Source organism: Acanthaster planci, linkage group LG05 (genome assembly GCF_054643075.1).
Source record: "Acanthaster planci isolate LZ-2023a linkage group LG05, COTS_SCS, whole genome shotgun sequence".
Lineage (NCBI taxonomy): Eukaryota > Metazoa > Echinodermata > Asteroidea > Valvatida > Acanthasteridae > Acanthaster > Acanthaster planci.
This window is the reverse complement of record NC_141781.1, coordinates 18,620,554-18,638,654: the sequence shown is the minus strand read 5'-3', so window position 1 is coordinate 18,638,654 and position 18,101 is coordinate 18,620,554. Positions and strand designations below refer to the sequence as shown.

The 18,101-nt window shown below is 42.3% G+C and overlaps 1 protein-coding gene across 3 annotated transcripts; it reads left to right on the top strand.

The window, feature by feature from the left end:
• The first annotated feature begins 4,155 nt into the window (after positions 1-4,155).
• dcp2 (decapping mRNA 2) lies at positions 4,156-17,805 on the top strand. 3 transcript variants are annotated; one of them, XM_087136951.1, is made up of 10 exons: positions 4,156-4,594; positions 7,215-7,363; positions 7,571-7,722; positions 9,129-9,256; positions 10,788-10,886; positions 11,603-11,755; positions 12,685-12,797; positions 13,365-13,794; positions 14,058-14,100; positions 14,800-17,805. In XM_087136951.1, the coding sequence occupies exons 2-10, from the start codon at positions 7,305-7,307 to the stop codon at positions 14,859-14,861; spliced, it is 1,239 nt and encodes a 412-aa protein (XP_086993077.1). In that variant the 5' UTR covers positions 4,156-4,594; positions 7,215-7,304; the 3' UTR covers positions 14,862-17,805. The 3 variants fall into 3 exon arrangements, with proteins under 3 accessions (XP_086993077.1, XP_022108149.2, XP_022108148.2); XM_022252457.2 differs by having other exon boundaries at positions 4,162-4,690; positions 14,837-17,805; XM_022252456.2 differs by having other exon boundaries at positions 4,163-4,594; positions 14,837-17,805.
• Positions 17,806-18,101: the final 296 nt, after the last annotated feature.

Below are 18,101 nucleotides of genomic sequence, written 5' to 3'. Positions count from 1 at the left end.
AAGGATAACTGTCTGACCCTCTTCTCTGTCAGTTAACAGTGGCAAATTATTTGCTAACGTTCTTATTGAGACAATATTGAGCATCTGCCTAACTTTACACAGAGGCTGCTAACAGCTGAAAAATTCGAGCTTCTTCTACTTAGCAGCATTTATCTCATCATTCGATTTTCCCAAATTCCCAGTGAGCCAGATATTATGGAGATAAAAAAGTCAACTTTCATTTAAATTGGCCAAATGTAAACACAATTTGAAACCCCGTAATCCGTAAACCCCCTTCCAAAGGATAATGTTTATGATAGCTAGAGATGACAGTTCCAGTAGAAAACAGGACAGGTTCCTCTCCCACCTTTGCTTGAGTTGATTGTTAGCTGGCTCAGTGGGAAGTTAGGCAATATTTCATGATCGTCAGTTCCTCGATGGAAAGTTAGGCAAATCGTCCTTAGTGCATGACCGTTACGTGTCTCAGTTTAAAATTTGAGAAAAATGTTCTGATTAACGGTTCAGTAGAAATATGACAAATTTCCATTACCGTTTTTGGACAGTGGCAGGGTAAAGTTAAGCCAATATTTTCTTGACCATTTATTTAATTTTGGGGCTTAATAGAAAGCTAACTTTTAATGAGTGTTACCACCTTTCTAAAACGCAAGTCTTCATTATTTCACAATTCGTGCCTAGTGCCGCAAAGGGGCTTTTTTATTCTGGTGAGGTTTAAAAATTATTGGTTTTTTTTAAATATTATTTCTTACAGGTTCTGTTGGAACGGTTAGGACTACTTGTAGCCTCGATCACGTAGCGTTTTACTCAAGAGGCTAATGCCTAGGGGATACTGGAAGGATACATGCATATGCCCGCAACGCTTTGACAATAGCGTTTGGGATAGGGAATGCGCTTGTTGCAAAATAGAATTGTCGTTTCATTTACGTTCAGTTACACAATCGACGTGGCTTCATGAAAAGGCGTCAAAGATAACGACTGATCGGAAAAAACAGATACAACAATAACACATTTAATAAATTTAATCTGTTAAAAAATCTTTTCCGTCGGTGTTCCAGTATCGATGCTACGACATTTCCAATTAGAAGTGCTATTTTTGTTTTAAAGATAATCGATTCTTTGCGATGAGGGGTATTCCAAGCTGAGTGTTGGACACGCAACGTATTTTAGGGCAATGCGCGCTTGTTATGGGCCCAGGTACGGTGTGTGCGTACGTGTACAACTTAAATGGCATGTAGCCAAACAGACTCATTGTGCTAATGCAGTATACGAAAATATGGTGTACTATTTACGACAAACATTTCTCTCTCTCTTGCCTCCATCCAGACGACGCAACCAGACGACGCGACGGGTCGAACCGTCACCTTCTTGCCATTACGTTTGTACACACACGACGCATCGCGTCGTGTCGTGCTATCGCCCGTCGCGTCGTGCTGTCTCAGATCCTTTCCATGTTACATTTTTTGCCGCCTAAACGCCACCCCTTCCGTCGCCCGTCGCGTTGTACCGTCGTGCGTCGCGTCGTACGTCGTATCGTGCATTGCGTCGCTTATTACGTCGCCTGAAGTACGACGCGACGCACGACACGACGCACGACGCAACGCACGACGGTACGAAGCGACGGCCCTTTGCTTCGTGGTGTTTATAGAGGGCGCTTTTACTGTTTTCTTTCATTTCTGTCTCCTGTGCTTGCAAGATACATGCTATTTACTCTTTGGAGTTGATTTGCTTTTGTTTTTATCTGATCCATTCCTCGATTAGGATTAATTTCTGTCATATTTTATTAGGAAAAAAAAAAGAGCAAAAAGAAAATCGGCATATGTAGGAACTGCTCTCTCATAATACGTGGAATCCCAGAATTCGTCACTCTTTAAACCCAGCGGTTCCCATTTGTGGCAGATTTGTAATCTTATAGATACCGGTATTTCTCCGTGGTCCATCCCGGTAATTTCTACGTAGTACTCCCAATTCCCCAGACAATTTGTCTACAATTGTATGGCCGCAAGTTTGACCACGGGTTTAGGAAATTACCACCGACGTTGCTCTATAACACCTTCAGAATATTCCGTCTCAGTCTTCCTTCAGGCCAGTCTTCCTCGTTACCTTCATCGGCACCACACTTTCAGTGCTATTAGTCCGTGTTTCTGAATAAAACATTGTACAGACGCTATTATCATCATTGTGGCCGTGTCTGTTTTCAACTCTGTTTGGCCACACACATGTATAATTTCTCCTCTGATCCGCATCTTACATTAGGAAGCACGTTATAATGATTGATGTATTGATATTAGAATAGATTTAGAAATACTGTAGCGGACATAATGTGAGAATCATTACACCTGCTTATATTATTTATTTGTTTACTAGTTTACGCCTTTTATTATTAGCCAACCAGTGAGAATTAACTCGTTTCCGGCTAATATAGTGAAACGTTTTCGCACGGTTTACGAAAATGCAAATACCCTAACGTTAGAGAAAGCATCTTTTTAATAATGAGGAAAAAAACAGGGATTCTGTTTTACAGAAAACATTATGAATTAGCAATGAAAATAAATAAAGGGCCTAGCTTGAAGACGATCTATTGCTGAAGTTGGGGACGACTTGGCTTGTCATGACTTGGCAAGTAGCTGTAGAGTTTGCAGTCAAAAGGCTTGCAGTAAAAAGAGCTTGAATGGATGACGGAGATGTGTTGGGCTATATGATGTTTAGGGTTCAAGCGCACAGTCTTTCCTTCCCCCCCCCCGACTAAATCAGGTTTGTTTCGGAAAGGAATTCATGTGGCTCTAGTCCAGGCCACCCACTGTCTAGCAACGTGTGCATGTGTGGTTATAGGCTTACACTGGTAATGTTTTTGCCTAGAGAAGGACAGGGACGAATTTGCAAGTATGGCAGGTTATATGGAAGGAGAAATCACAAAGTGACAATAGAACAGTCTCTGTTCAGTCCAGTAGCCAAGTGAAGTGGAAGGTCACTGGCTAGGGAACGAAGTTATCGGCTCCTTCTCAAGGACTCTTGTTACAAGTTCTGCTACCAACTGCCCACACACTCTGTAAAGCAACCCACACAAATTGTATGACCTAATTCTGTGGGAGTTAGGATTTCAAAAAGTAAGGGAACAAAATTAATTTTATTACATAATCATTAGGAAGATCAAAATTAGAGGAGGAAAAGTTAAAACAACGTTGTGGCTCATGTTTTTTCCTGGAGACAAGGCTGATAGTTGGTCGTGACGCTCTTTCTAATTACATTTGATTAAAAAACAAACAAACCTTTTCTTCAACATCTCACTCTAAATGAAAACACAAAGTTAGAAAGTAACCATGAAAATTAACAATAACAAAAACAAGACCTGCTACCTATTCGCTCTTTGTACGCTACCGCCACAGGCATGCAGAGCCTCGATCTTGCAGCTTTTCCGTGTATGTTGGTAATTAATTTTTGGCATGATGTTGCATTAGTTCTTCTATCATCTATACTACTCAATTGGAGAATATTTCAAAAGCTGTCAGTTCAAGGCTCTTCATGTCCCTGGCGGCAGCGTAACAAAGGGCGAATGCCATGTCCTGCATGCAGTCCACTATTCAAGTAAAAATTTCAGCTCAGCTCATTAGCATTAAAAGAAGCAGCGAAGCATTTTTCTTAAAAAGGAGATTGTTTAGCCCCTGAAATGGTGAGATTGTCGTTGCCAGGATCAAAGCCTGGGTCTTTGAGCTATCCTATGAAAGCAGAATGGATAAAAACTACAACTGAAAAATGGTCCTAAGTGCCCAAGAAGGTTGAGGGTTGTCACTTGAAAACTTCAGAAAAATCACTTTTCGGGGGTGATTTTGTTTTGTGGGAATAATTAAAAATGTAATTTGTTCGCCCACAAAAAATTGAAAGGAAATCGAAAGATTAGGGACGAGACAATAATTTTATTTGTGTTTCAGCAATCTCAAGGATGTTGATAAGCATGTTATTGAGCCCTGAACAGTGCCGATTTTACACTGTTTTCAATAGGGCTTGAATTAGTGGACTGTACCCTACTATTCAAGTATTGTGAGCGGAAATGAAAGAAAACAGTAGAGGCGCCCTCTATAAACACCAAGAAATAAAGGGTGACAGCACACGACGCGTCGTATCGTGCGTCGTGTCGTGCGTCGCGTCGTGCTTCAGGCGACGTAATAGGCGACGCGATGCACGACACGACGTACGAAGCGACGCAAGACGGTACGACGCGACGGGCGACGGAAGGGGCGACGTTCAGGTGGCAAAAAATGCAACATGGAAAGGACCTAAGGCAGAGCGACGGCACGACGCGACGCACGACGCGACGCGTGTGTACAAAAGTAATGGCAAAAAGGCGATGGTGCGACCCGACAGCACGACGTAAGGGAGCCGTCGTGCCGTCGCGTCGTCTGGTTGCGTCGCCTGGAGGGAGGCAAGAGAGAGAGAGAGAAATATTTGTCGTAAATAGTACACCATAGTAAAATGCTTGCACATACCTGTATGTACAAACGTAAACAAAGCAAACGTGAAGAATGTCTGCTCGCCGTCCGTCCGCCTACATGTACATCCTTCCTTCGTCCATGTCTTCACCAACTAGTCTATTCATAATTCGGTAAATTGCTTTCAATAATCATGACTTATCTAGACCATGGAGGAATAAAACATGTGTTTTATTCCTCCAGAGTCCATGTCTAGACCTACAACTTGAGTAAGTAGGCTCAGTGGTTACATTAGCCGGCCTGTGCCTAAACCTGTAAACATGCTAACCGAAATAAAGAAACCAAATTCAAAATATCTTTGCGGAGAGTATTGGGCAGAAAATTCACGTGGTATAAGCCTACTGTGATTCAGGCTGAGTGTGAAGCCTACCATAAGCCTTATCACATCAAGGCATTGTGGAAGGCAAAAGGGGCAATGTTTGCTCCTTTTGCCTTCCCACAATTCCTTCCTTCAAGGTCTACCATTGTGCAAAATCACCCATGCAGCATGTGCAGTATTTGCGAGAAGGCTTAGGAGTAGCCTAATGATGCTCCATTAAGTAGTAACAAGTATGGACTTTTGTTCTGAAGCATTTCATATTTGTGATCAGTGTCATCTTGTGTCTACCACTGTACCAGTAGTGCATGTTCATGTACATGTACGAGGCCCCTATACATGTACATGTGTGTAGAGTAATCCGATTGGACGCCCTAACTGCGGTGGGCGGCACCGCACTCACACGCACATTCTTCAGCTTGATGCGCACATGCATTTGGCAAATCCTGACAACCTATTGGTCGAAGAGGCATGTAACACGCGCATACCACCTGTCCACGAGCGTTGAGCCACCGCAGTAATGGCTTCTAATTCTGGGCGTCAAATTACACTATAACCTTTTTCACATTTCATGAGTGCATGATCAGAAGATTCAACAGACATGACCGTGACAGAGGGGAAGAATTCATGACAACAAAGTTGCGTAAGATTTGGTGAATGGACGCTCGTGATTGTTATTGTTGTAGACAATTTTTTCCCCTCTAGCTTTGTTCACTTACTTGTGCTGGGGTGCTGAAATCAACATGGCGATGGAACAAGAAATCGGCTTATCAGAAACCTGTCGAGTGTTTTGTAAATTGTAACAGCGGATGTAAATGTAGTAAAGTGTGTTTTCTTGGTCAGACATGTCAGAGCCTGTCCAACCTAGTCTATTGCACGTGCATTAGGCAAAGGGGAAGCTCTTCATTCAATTTGTACTGGGAATTACGAGTTCAGAATTTTTTACACCTGTAAAAAATGAATACACCATTTTGTTTACGTGTTGGATACGATAATGTCAATGTGAGACGTATTTTTTCTACATAAAACAGTGAAATTTTGAAATATATTTAACAAAAGATGTAGTGTTTAATTGGACAGTCTGACAGTAGAAGTAGCTCAGATATTTCCTCTCTTTGACCACAACACTGGTCATTCTCCATTCAGTCCAGAGGGTGTAATTAATAACAGCCACCGCTACCCAATCATAGACAAGAAACAAGACCCAGTGACCTTATGCCAACCAAGAGAATGGTCGATCATTTATTCCTCCATGGTTGGACGCAATAGTGTCACACTATCCGTCGGTCCCTTAATGTAGTCCCTTCCGCTCTTGTCTGAAACAGTTTTCCACAACTACAACTGTTGTGACTGTGGGAAACAATTCTATATGAACGCCACTGATTTTTCCATGCAGTGACCTCTTAGCCATCAAAAGCAATAAAATGTCTTAAAAAGTCAAACTTAGCTGTGAAAACACAGAGATATTTATTAGACATTTTTCCGACCAGTCTCATAGGGTTTGTGTACAGCATGTCAAGTGGCGTCCGTATATGAAATTCTTCCCAACCATGAACCAGAAAGAAAATGTAATTGTCTCAAGTCACAGTGAAATCAACAGATACATGTAGTTTGGAAACAAGGGTGACGATCATGCCTAGATGGAGTGATTGCACAGACTGACCAATCACACCATTGCACATGTGAGAAGCCTTAAATGCAACTCCACTATCAATCAAAATCTTTGTGCAGTGTATTTGAGAGACCAAGTGATAAAGAAAGCTGTGTCTCGTCCCTGTCGCTTGCTTTGTCCTGGAATTTCTTTTCCTTTTTAAAAAATTCTCAAGGTATCTTGTAACTGAACTATCATTTAGTTATTTAATGCAAGTGACAAAAATCTGTCTCCCATTTTGGAAAAATCAGCCATCTTTATTCAAAACGGAAGGAAGACAAGAACTGCTTGCAGAATAGTTTAAAGAAAAATGCGTAGAGAAACATCCCAGTATCATGACTGTTGCTTTGAAATTCTGACCGGAAAAAAGAGTGCTTTTTACTCATTCTTTGCGAATGTTGTTCCTCACCACAAAAGTACCACCCTTATAACAAATCAGTCATCAATGAACAAAATTTGAAGGTTACTTCTTAGAAAATACTTTTTTCAGGAGCAAGCTTATTTCTTTCATGACACTGTAAATTATGATTAACGTGTACGAGACGTCTTGAGCCAAGATGTTGGAGATATTGTGATAAGGGTAACCTACATGTACAGGTATGTATCCTAGCAATAGCCTGCTGCTGGGATATTTCTTTCTTTCTTATGAACCACTAAATTTGTGAATGAAGTTTTTCAAGTTTTGTTTTAAAAAAAGACCTACATTTTTCACGTAATCAGTGTCACAGTGTTTTCAGTCCTGGAATTGTTTTGATACCATCAACAGATGCATGTATTTCCTGAGTGAGGGACTTCTTCATGACTGATGCAGGTGGTGACTGACTGGACATAGACTGTGATTAGAAGCTGGTCAGTCATGGATGGTCAGCCGGTCACAGTGGCCATCCCTCCGGATGTATTGGACTCTTTGTGCAGGTGGGTATGCCTTCCCTGCGTTGCAGGGACAGCTCGTTTGTTGGGAAAGCCAGAATTGAGTTGTGGCGGCGAAATCGTCCCCATTATGTTAATAGTGATGGGTTCCTTCAACGCCTGACTTCCAACATGTGGAGTCCCAACAACGACAGAAAAATGACATATTTTTGGTATTTAGCGGTACCTTTGCCCTCTTTGTTGCACCGACAGCCGCTTTTTGATCAACATTCCGGCGGAGGAAAGGAACAACATGATCCGTGTGTTCTTCCAGATTGAGCTAGCCCACTGGTTCTACCTGGACTTCTACAGGGCAGAGAAACACTTCTTGCCTGGCTGCAGCATCAAGGAATTTTCCAAGGCCAATATCCTTTACTAACATGCTGTACAGCCTGAACTAGATATGCGGTTTGCCTAGGGTCAAGTACGTGCAGAAGTGTGGTTGCTGTGGACACCTGAAGCCACGTGTACCTGGTGCCTCTCATTGATATCTGATATTAAATAATTTATTTTTTTTATACCTGTTATTTTTGAGCTTTGTTTATTTCATTATCATCAGCGTTATCATTACTGAAGATTGGTTAGCGTATATAAGCATGTATAGTTTGGTTGTGAATGTCTGAAATTTTTTAACCTTGGACTTAGCGATGAAGTACTGTACCTTAAGCACTTCGTGCTAGGCGATTTTCAAGATTTTCCGTTTTCAAAATTTTTCAAAAATTCATAACTTCATTTACTGGACGCGTACACCCACATGAATGACTGTCTGGTGGCTACTCTAATCTGATAGGCAATCTCTATTTACGCCCGAGTATTGCAGCCAGTCCTGCCGCCAAGTAAAGAGAGCCCAGCTTGTGTGGTGTTGCGTAATTTCCTTTGTTCCCGAAATTGGCCCAGTGTGTTGTTGAATGGCAGCAGTGTCTTTTCAAATGCAGCTAGATGAGCATGCAATGGTACTGTATTGCTCATTGCTGGAGTGCTGGAGCGCTTTTTTCCCCGCTGATAATCCGTGGGCACTGAATGCTGCAAACATTGGTATACTGTTTCGAAACAATGACGGATTACCTCTGCTAATACCAGCTGAAAAATGATGGCAATTCCTAGTAGCTCGGTCTTTATTCCAAAGCACGGTCTTTTGTTACAAGGCCCAGCTGCGCTGTCTGATTTCGCGCACCCTGGCTATGTGTACAAACCCAAGGTACCCGGTACCGGAAACCCTGGCACCGAGTGGTTAAGGCTCAACCTTTGCCATGAGACTTTTGTAAGGCTGGATATTAGGGCCTCAGCCAGGCCTTGGGGGTCAAAGCCTTTGCTTCAGGGTTCCAAGCCTTGGCCTTGACTGACAGCCTTTGCTCCAGCAGTGCTGCCAAAACCAGCATGTGATTTGACTTTCACCCACTCACTTGACAGTTATTCCATCAGCTGTGCCGGACTTTAAAGCTGGTTCACATTTTGTATTGCTCCCTGGAAGCAGAATTACACTGCTCAGGAACTTTTCTTTCTTAGCAGAAATCAGTGGATAACCAGTTGTGAGAATTTACAACATATGACAGTTTACCTTGGTATCCTGTCTTTGCTAAGCAAGTGTTTATTTGCTAAATTTCCTTCTTAACCAGCTCCTTGAAATTGATCCAGTGCAAAAGCTCACCCTTTGAAGGTTGCTTATTACACCTTGTAGTGCATGTGCTAATTGTGCTTGTCATTCCTACTTGTACAGTTACATCATTGGAGTCTGGTGTAGCATCATAGTTGACCTTAACTGTGTTTGCACTTTTCAGGCATTGTCCCTTTCTCAAAGAGTACAGTGCCAATGTGGATGAGCATTTCGCTGAATGGAAGGAGTACAAGATGAGTGTGCCAACCTACGGCGCCATCATGCTGGACTCCACTCTGCAAAATGTAGGTGAAAACTATGGAATGAAGTGTGTTTTAAAGGCCATCATATATTTGGCACACTGCCTATTTTCTTGTGACTGTATAATAAACGCCCAAATATTTCTGTTACAGTGTTGACACATAATGTGTAGTCTAGGTCGAGTCCACACAGTCACTTACTGACCTGGTGCACAGGGAATTTTTAAACTAAAAGTAGAATTTATGGAATTTGGAATTCTTTATCTTAGCATTAAGTAATGTTGAAGTCACATAAAGTTTTTAGAAATTGTGATCTTAAAATCAGTGTAATTCCTTTATCATTCAATCTGTTTGTTTCACTGTCTTGACATCCTCAAAATGATAAATTTATGCAAACTTCATCATTGGCCCACTGCTTAATTCTCCTTTTTTTCCAAAGGAATCAAAGAGGGTAACCCAAGGTTCTCTTCGTAAAGCAATGGAAGAACTGATATTGTTCCACTAGGGGTGGCTATATACAACATGTGCTCAAATCTTCTATTCTAAGATGCCACTTTTCAATTTCACTCTTCATTCCTCTTGAAATGTACTTGTGTTTGTCTCTTCCTTCCTGTTGAAGCACTTGTGTTAAACAACTTTAAAAAGATTCATTTACTGAAAGACAGCAAGTGCCCTATTCCAAGGACATAATCCCCAAATGAGGTGACTTTAATGGACAAGAAGCGGTTTGCAGTATGAATGCTCATTCGTTCTGTAGGATCCTTGAATTTGAAGTTGCACAACGTAAAGCCGGGGGATTTTCAAGATTTTTGGTTCTCAAAATTCTTTAAAAAATCAGGACTTCATTTACTGGATGTTTACACCCAAACGAATGACTGTCTGGTGGCTACTCTAATCTGACTGACAACATCTATTGACGCCCGAGTATTTCAGCCAGGCCTGCCGCCTTGTAAAATAGTCCAGGTTGTGCAGTGTTATTTAAGTTTCCTCAGTTCCGGAAACTGGCACAGTGTGCGGTTGGCATCTTTTCAATGGGGCAAAATTAGCATGCAGTGGTTTTGTATCACTCATCTTTGGAGTGCCAGAGGGCTTTTGTCCCCGGTGGTAATCCACTCGCACTGAATGCCACAAACAGTGGTATGATCTTGTCAAACAATGACAGGTTTCCTCCTCTATTGACAACTAAAAAACTGTCAGCAATTCCTAGCAGCTCGGTCTTTTGTTCCGATTACAGTCTTTTGTTATAAGGCTAAGCTCTTTTGTCCGGTTCGGGCTCCCCGGTTTCTTGTATCAAGCCTGTGTGCCCAAAACCGGGCTCCCTGGCAGCAAGTGGTTAATATGCTTTTTCTCTGCAACGGATACTCGCGGTTCCCGCTGCTTGTCCAACTCGACCCAGCCAGTCGACCATGGCAAGCTCGATGGCTGAGTAGTTAGACGTCTGCGCCAGTAACTATAAGCATGAGGTCATGGGTTCGAGTCCCACCCATGTCAGCTTGTGAGGTTTTTTGTAAGCCTTTGGTCAACCCTGCGAGCACAGTGTATGTATAATTTCAACCTGTTTTTCTGTGTTGCCAAGATTGTCATGGTGCAGGCCTTCTTCAGCAAGACCAGCTGGGGATTCCCAAAGGGTAAAGTTAATCAAGGCGAGTCGCCCAAACAATGTGCAATAAGAGAGGTAAGTGTACAGAGGGGACTTGCGGACAGGGTAGGCCCTTGTCACTTATCAATTGAACATTCTTCTTGCCTTTTGCCGGTAAGTTTTTTGAAATGTCAATTGTGAGAGCTGGAAATGTTGTGTTCCTCAAAACCAGTGTTGTAGTTCAGACCACTAAAGACCTTCACAAGACCACACAAAACCAGCACAAGACCAACACAAGACCTCCAGTCTGAATTCAAGCCACAAATTATTCAAATAAACTGCAACAAAATCATTCCTTTGTCATTGTTCACCCTGTTACTTGTGCCTGGTCTTGTGACAGATCTTGTGCCTGGTCCTGTGTCAGTTCTTGTGATGGTCTCGACGACAACACTGCCCAAAACATGTCACAATTTCCTCTTCAATTTATTTCTTTAAAGTCCCTTTATTTCAGTATTTTTGATCAGTAACATCCGACATGGTTTCTTTTGTAGTGAGCTTTTCTGGAAATACCAATGTGAACTTGGCCAGTCAGGTTTTTTCCAGGAAAAATTGGTGTGGCATCAACTTGACTGGTGGCCATTATTTGAACAAAATAATGCCAGTCAAATAGATGAAGATAACTTTCCCAATGTTGTTTGATATTTCTTATGCAAATGACTGAAATGTCTCATCATTTGGCCCTGATTGGTGATGCTTACAGTTCTATCCAAAACAGGTGAATTTCTAATGATTGAGTATTGTTCATCCTTCAGGTGCTGGAAGAGACTGGATTTGACATCACAACATTAATAAACGAGGAGGAGTATATTGAAGCAACATTCAATGACCAACTGGCGAGACTGTACGTGGTGCCCAACGTCCCTGTAAATACTGAGTTCAAACCAAAAACGAGGGGAGAAATTAAGGTAACGTAAGAATATAAATTGTTTTTTGTTTCCCGTTCAGTGTGTTTTATTTCCTTTAAATCTGCTTGATCACTGCAGCATTTAAAAGTGCAGGCGCTATGCAGACGTGAAAGCAGGACAAAAACAGAGGTGTAACTAGGGCAAATTATCATACCTCATACATATTCATGACCAAGAGCCAAATTCTCACTGGTCCATTCATTAGCACGTGCCAGCTGCTACTTTTGTTGTTACCAGTTGTTCAGAGGATCTGTAGGCGAGTCAAATACATGTTCATACTGAAATGTTGCCAGGAACAGTTCATGGCTCTGTCGCACAGACTAAGTACGTATCGGCGAGCATTGCTTCAGATGGGGCCAGAGGTACATGCTGCCTTTCCCTTGCTCCTGAAAATTTTAGTGGGAAGCGAACGTGGGTCATTCTAAAAATTTGAAGTCCAATTTTTCTCCTGGCCCTGTTAAATGTACATCTGATGAATGATTTTGAATGTTTACTACAAATTCTTTACTTTTTAAGGGTGATTAAATAATGCAAATTACCTGCCAAAAGTCAATTTTATGATATTTCCACGTCAAATTATACATCAGGTGTAATGGGGAGGGGCAGCATGGAGCAGTAATCTTGGGTGCTGTGGCCTTTTGTTTGATGGCACTGAACGTTGTGTGCAGTACTGCTCTGGGTAGGTTCAACTCCAGCCAAGACACTTTGTCACCTATTGCTTTGTCCAGCCCAGGGTAAATGAACGTGCACAAGGCTGTGCTACGTGCGACGTGCAAGGCCTCACGTTGTGGGATACAGCTGTAGTGTTATGACAACTTTCAACATAGCCTGCAATTCTTTGTTCTGTTTCTCGATATACGAAGAACAACGGAAGACCTGACAAGTGAGAACAAGAAATGACCGTCTTCTTCAAATTTCTCTTTCTTAAGGATGTCAAATGGTTTCACATTGATGATCTGCCAACCAACAAGAAAGACAATGCACCAAAGATCAACCTGGGGCTTAATCCCAACAATTTCTTCATGGCAATGCCCTACATGAAGTGAGTATTGCATGTTGCTTTCAAGACCTTGACGGTCATTGTACTTTTGGTTACTTCTCTCCTATTGAGGGTTCGTCACATTTACACTGCAAGCTACATGCCCAAAAGAAGCTTGTGGCGAGAAAATGATGAAAACTCACATGTGTGACCTGTTCTGTTAACACGAGTCACAAGTCGCCAGAGCCTCTCTCAAGTTTCAGGCCTGTTAGAGAGTCTTGTACGATGGAAATAAGTAGCAGCCCTCAGTATTTTCACCCACATCAAAAATGTCTGCAGACATCAGCATAACAAAATGACTGATAAATCAAAGTAAAGAGCTTTGCTTGCTCTTCCTAATGCAAACTGAAACCAAATTACTGAAAAAAATGGCATCATGACTGATTTTCACGGAACAGGTCACATTTTATTGGCAGGAAAAAAATGAAAGTACATTAGTAACATAGTAACATTTTCACGGAACAGGTTACATTTATTGGCAGGAAAAAAAATGAAAGTACATTAGTAACATTTCATATTTGTGTTCGTGCTGTTATTCTGTCCCCGTCTCTTCATGGACACCTTTGGAAGAACGCTGAAGAAGAAAATTGCCAAGTGGAAAGGCCAGAAGGATCCCCCACTCATGGAGTCCCCGCTGGCCGCCCTCACCAAACTTGCCCAGCCTCTTCAGCCGCATCTGCAGCAACAGCAGCAGCGAGCCAAGGCTGCGACACCGCCCAATTCCAGCCAGGGAAAGCAGCAGACAGACGGCAGCGGCGGCCACCAGCTGAGTGAGCAGAAACACAGGATGCGACAGCAGCGGGCATTCGTCAGCCAGAATCAGACCCAGAACGAGCTCTTCCTCAGGTTCAAGGACCCTCGGCAGGAGGCCAGGAACGGTACGAGCGGGCGAGGCCAGCCTTACCACCACAGGGCCTCTCCCACAATGGGACAGGGCCAGCTCAAAGGAAAAACCCAGTTGAATGGAACTGTCAGCCCACAAAAGCAGTACCAAATTCTGGTAAGCTGGTTTGCAAATCGTATGATGTAATATTCAAAATTTGACCTTTCATTCGATCGAAGATTTAAATATCCAGTAATGCCAAATTTCCCGGTTAACAGTGACACCACAACGTGAGGCAATTACCGTGGAAGTTAAACCTCAATGACGTGATTGTCATTGGCAGTGACAGCAAAATCCTCAGCAGAAGCAGTCCTATTTATGGCAATTGCCAAAAGTAATAAAGGTGTTGTTCAACGTTTTTATTTCTCTTTCTTTTATAGACCAGAAACCGAGTGAAAGAAGGTGCAAATGATATTGTTGCCGGTGAGTCTTAATCAATCTTTTGTTTTTTTGAAATGCTCACCAAACATGCACTGCTCTCAGTCAGCGAATGCCCCAAAACATCAAGGTACCTTTTCAACATCACTCAACATGAGAACAAATCTCTGCGCATGCCTTTATTTCTTGTGAGCAGAAAAGAGATCAACGTCATTGCAACTAGGTCGTATCTTGTGTACCAAACAAATGCAAGTTATGACCTTGTTGCATTGACGCGATGAACTGACGCCAGCTAGCTGGATGAGGGGGAAGGGGTGGGGTTGGGAATGGGAGACGGCCAGGTCAGCCAAGGTGCTGTTGGCAACCCTCCCATAGTCTGATTTCAGACTGCTGTGCCCATAGCTAATGAAGGTGTATGTCGGAAATTCATGAACAGGTATAGGGCAGAGGGTACATCCGGGAGTTTCACAAAATTGTGGGTAGCAACCACACCGCACCAAAGAAAACAACTGCGACGAGCGCGTGGGGACTGATCAAAGAAAAGATTGTGTAATCTGATCCTGGGATTTGTGGTGTGTGCGTACGTCGCCATGGTCGGTGTTTTCACCAGTGCGGTACCTGCCATTTTGCAGGAATCTTGGAATCTTGGATGTCTGCGCTGCCCCATGTGATCATTTGCTAAAGAGTCCATTCAAATTGTGTTAAGCTGTACTTGGCGGCAAGGCTCACCTGAAATTTTGGCAGCAATGCCGTCCCTCTCATTTTCAATTTCCAACCAAAGATGCAGTGATAAACGCCAGCGGTGACCGGCTGAACCACCCCGGGAGACTCGCCGCCACGGCATTTGTAAACTTTAAGCTGGACACTGCAGCCCTCATGAGGGCATTTGATGCAGGACTGTACGGGAGAGGGAGAGAATTCCGGTAAGAATTCCCCTGTGCGTCAGAGAATTTATCTGGTCAGACATTGCCATCGGTACATCACACAACATTCATGGAAGGACCATCAAAGACACCGGACAGGCCATGGCCAAGAAGCATTGGATTAAAGACACACTAACAGGTGCTGTCCTGGACAGAATTCTCATGTGGGTGCCTGCTTTTTTTTTTAGTCCCAGGGAGAATGGCAGATACAAATCCTAGTCCAAAAAAATTGTGGCGCTGGAAAAAAAGTAATTGGACTGGAACTTTTTTTTATTTTTTGAGGATTTTAGGGAAAGTGGCAGAAGAGGGTCACTGTGGACTCTCTGCATTAGAGAGGTAGCTTTTTCACCAAGGAAACAAGCATCATGGTCGATGACTCAAGGGATGACACGTAGCCATGTTGTAGTAGAGACCCCTTAAGACTATCACAGGACCTGCATAAGACCTCCAGTCTCAAGTCACCAGCCCTTGGAATGAACTACAACAGAAGCATTTCTTTGTCACTGGTCACCCTGTCACTTGTGACCATGGTGACTAGTTTGGGACATGCTCAACTGTAACACTGTACTCGTGGCATACATGGAGGTGTGTTCGTTCCACATACACGCCAATAATATTGCAAATCAGTGAAGGACTTTTGTGGACATTTGGCAGAGGGTGCAATAAAAATCTTCTTGTGCAGGGGGGCAGGTATTAAAATAAATTCCAGAAAAAGTTGTTTGGTCCCCAAGAATCAACTTTTGTTTAGGGGGGATGGTGTACTCTTTGTCTCCTAACATTCAAGGGGCTTTCGTAGTGTCACGTGATGTGCATTCAAATGTGGTGTCATTCGGTCCTAAGGAGCTACATGGGATTATTAGAGTGCTAACTCATTTCTCTGCGGAGGTACTTTGAAGCAGCCCTGAGTGCAGACATTTTGAATTCATGTGCATGTTTGTACATCATAATGAAGTACGTGTAAATTACTGTGCATGCAACAAGCACAAGAACATTTCTGTACAACACATTACAAACCAAATGCCATGGCAAAATTCATCTCCTGCGTGTACTTGCCTGCACCGTTTACACACAGCCAATTGGAGCATTCGTTTACTGATTGTGTGTTTCATTATTTTGCGAGTCAGCAATGACGACATCACGGTGTAGAAATCTGACCAAATTTCATATTGCCCATACATTTGTATACAAACATGGATGCGCTCAGAGGGCTTCTTTATGCAAGCGAGTCGGCGCTCTAGTGATGTCAGTTGCTCTAAGTAAGAAACGGAAATGTTTTCTCACCATTTTGTCGGCGAGCTTATTGTGGCAATATTTGTAGTGTGCTCTTCACTATTGTACTTAGTTTTAAAGTTACAAGAATTGTACAGTGTACAAACACTTGGTTACTGTCAGTTTTTTAGCAAGTTTTTACCGGTGTTGCTTTTTTTTTTATATATGTTAAGAAATGTGAAACTATGTAACACATCCTAAGAAATAATTAAAGACGAACCTGCAAGTATTTGGTAGTTGCTGTAATAGGGTCAAATGTTTAGGGGGAAAGTGAAATAGAATTATCCAAGAGGAAGTAATCGCATGTGGCTGAAGGGTGATTGAAGCAAACTGCTTCAGTCACAGGTCATTTTTTACGGCCTTAGCGTTTTATTCCATTGAATAACCCCATAGGCCAAACACTGTTGATGAAAGTGAATCTTGGCTCACTGTTCCATTGGTTACACCTTTCATTGTTCTTGCAGCAGCCCCAATTTACATTTATTTTCGTGTGAGTGGTTCCCTCATTGCTTCATTGTGAAATAAAAGACTGTTGAGTACCAGCCATGCAACGCTGACCCTAGGATGAAATTTCAAAGAGTAGAGTCGAACAGTCCAACTAATCCTGCCTTTGAGTGAAACTGGTCAAACCAAGATTCACACTAATACTTGCTGATTTGTGTGGACATAGAAAAATGCCTTATGCACTACGGCTAGTATTTAACCTACCATATTATGCAGAGAAGACACTGCTCTTATGGACTATTCCCTTCATGTCAGATTTAGAGTTATTAATGTACTTCTTTTAATTTGTTGGAGGCCTGCACTTGGCCCTTTTAGAATTCTTTGGACTAACAATTTTCCAACATGTAGGCAGTTAACTCTCCAGCGCAGTATATTTTAGTGTAACTCAGTGACCAGAATCAGGAGCCATTATTGCGGTGGCGCAATGCTTGTGGACAGGTGGTACGCGTGCCATACATGCCTCTTTAACCAATAGGATGTTATGATTTGCCAAATGCATGCCTGCATCAAGCTGAGGGCTACGCATGTGAATGTGGTGCCACCGCAGTCATGGTGTCTTTCAAGTTAGTCAAATACAGAGCGTGACAATTTCTAAAGAGGAAAAAAACGATATCTTTGAGGTAAACATTCAAGTCAGTTCTTTTTTTCTTTTGCCAGGAAGTGTTTCATAGTAGCTCTCTGTTGTAATCAACAAGCTGATTGGGCAGCATATACACTGATGCATATTCATGAAACGTCGAACTTGTGTGAGTTGGTGACAGTTTACTTTTTCCAGCCACATTAAACTCAACTTGCAGTTCAGTTCACATAGTTCATTAACTCAGTGTCTGATTCCTCTTTACTTCACAGTTTCTACGAGAAATAAAGTTACTCAAGAAAGCTTTGGATGGGGTCAAGGTTCATGTAGTGTTTTCACATGCATTTGTGATATACATGTATGCTCAAAAACATGCAGAAAAATACCTTCGTAAAGCTGAAAAATAGTAATAAAATAGAAATACATTTAACCTTTAATAACATGCTTTGAATAATACATGTACACAGGTCTAGAGGAGGTTTGCTGCTACACTTGTTTTACTTCACAGTGTCTTGATGTTGATTGGTTTGACTTATACTAGAGGTTCATTTACTTAAGTCGTGAGGTCACTTCAACCATTCATTCCCCCCCCATCCTCAATCGTCCAAGTTGAGCAAGATTTTTCACATGACCTCTTTGGGGCATAGGATTTTACAGAAAACCTACCGGGTTACTTGATGAAAGCCATGTGCCTACTCCGTCAGTATTTCAAAGGGTTTCCAAGTCTAGCCAAGAGTGTCAGTCTAACTCGTGGCCAGTTGCTAAAACTATAT

Coding starts and splice junctions, on each gene's coding strand:
- dcp2 (XM_022252457.2), top strand. CDS start 7,305: ATGGATGGTCAGCCGGTCACAGTGGCCATCCCTCCGGATGTATTGGAC. Junction 7,723..9,128: donor CAAGGAATTTTCCAAGGCCA/ATATCCTTTACT, acceptor CTGTGTTTGCAC/TTTTCAGGCATTGTCCCTTT. Junction 13,795..14,057: donor AAAAGCAGTACCAAATTCTG/GTAAGCTGGTTT, acceptor TTTCTTTTATAG/ACCAGAAACCGAGTGAAAGA.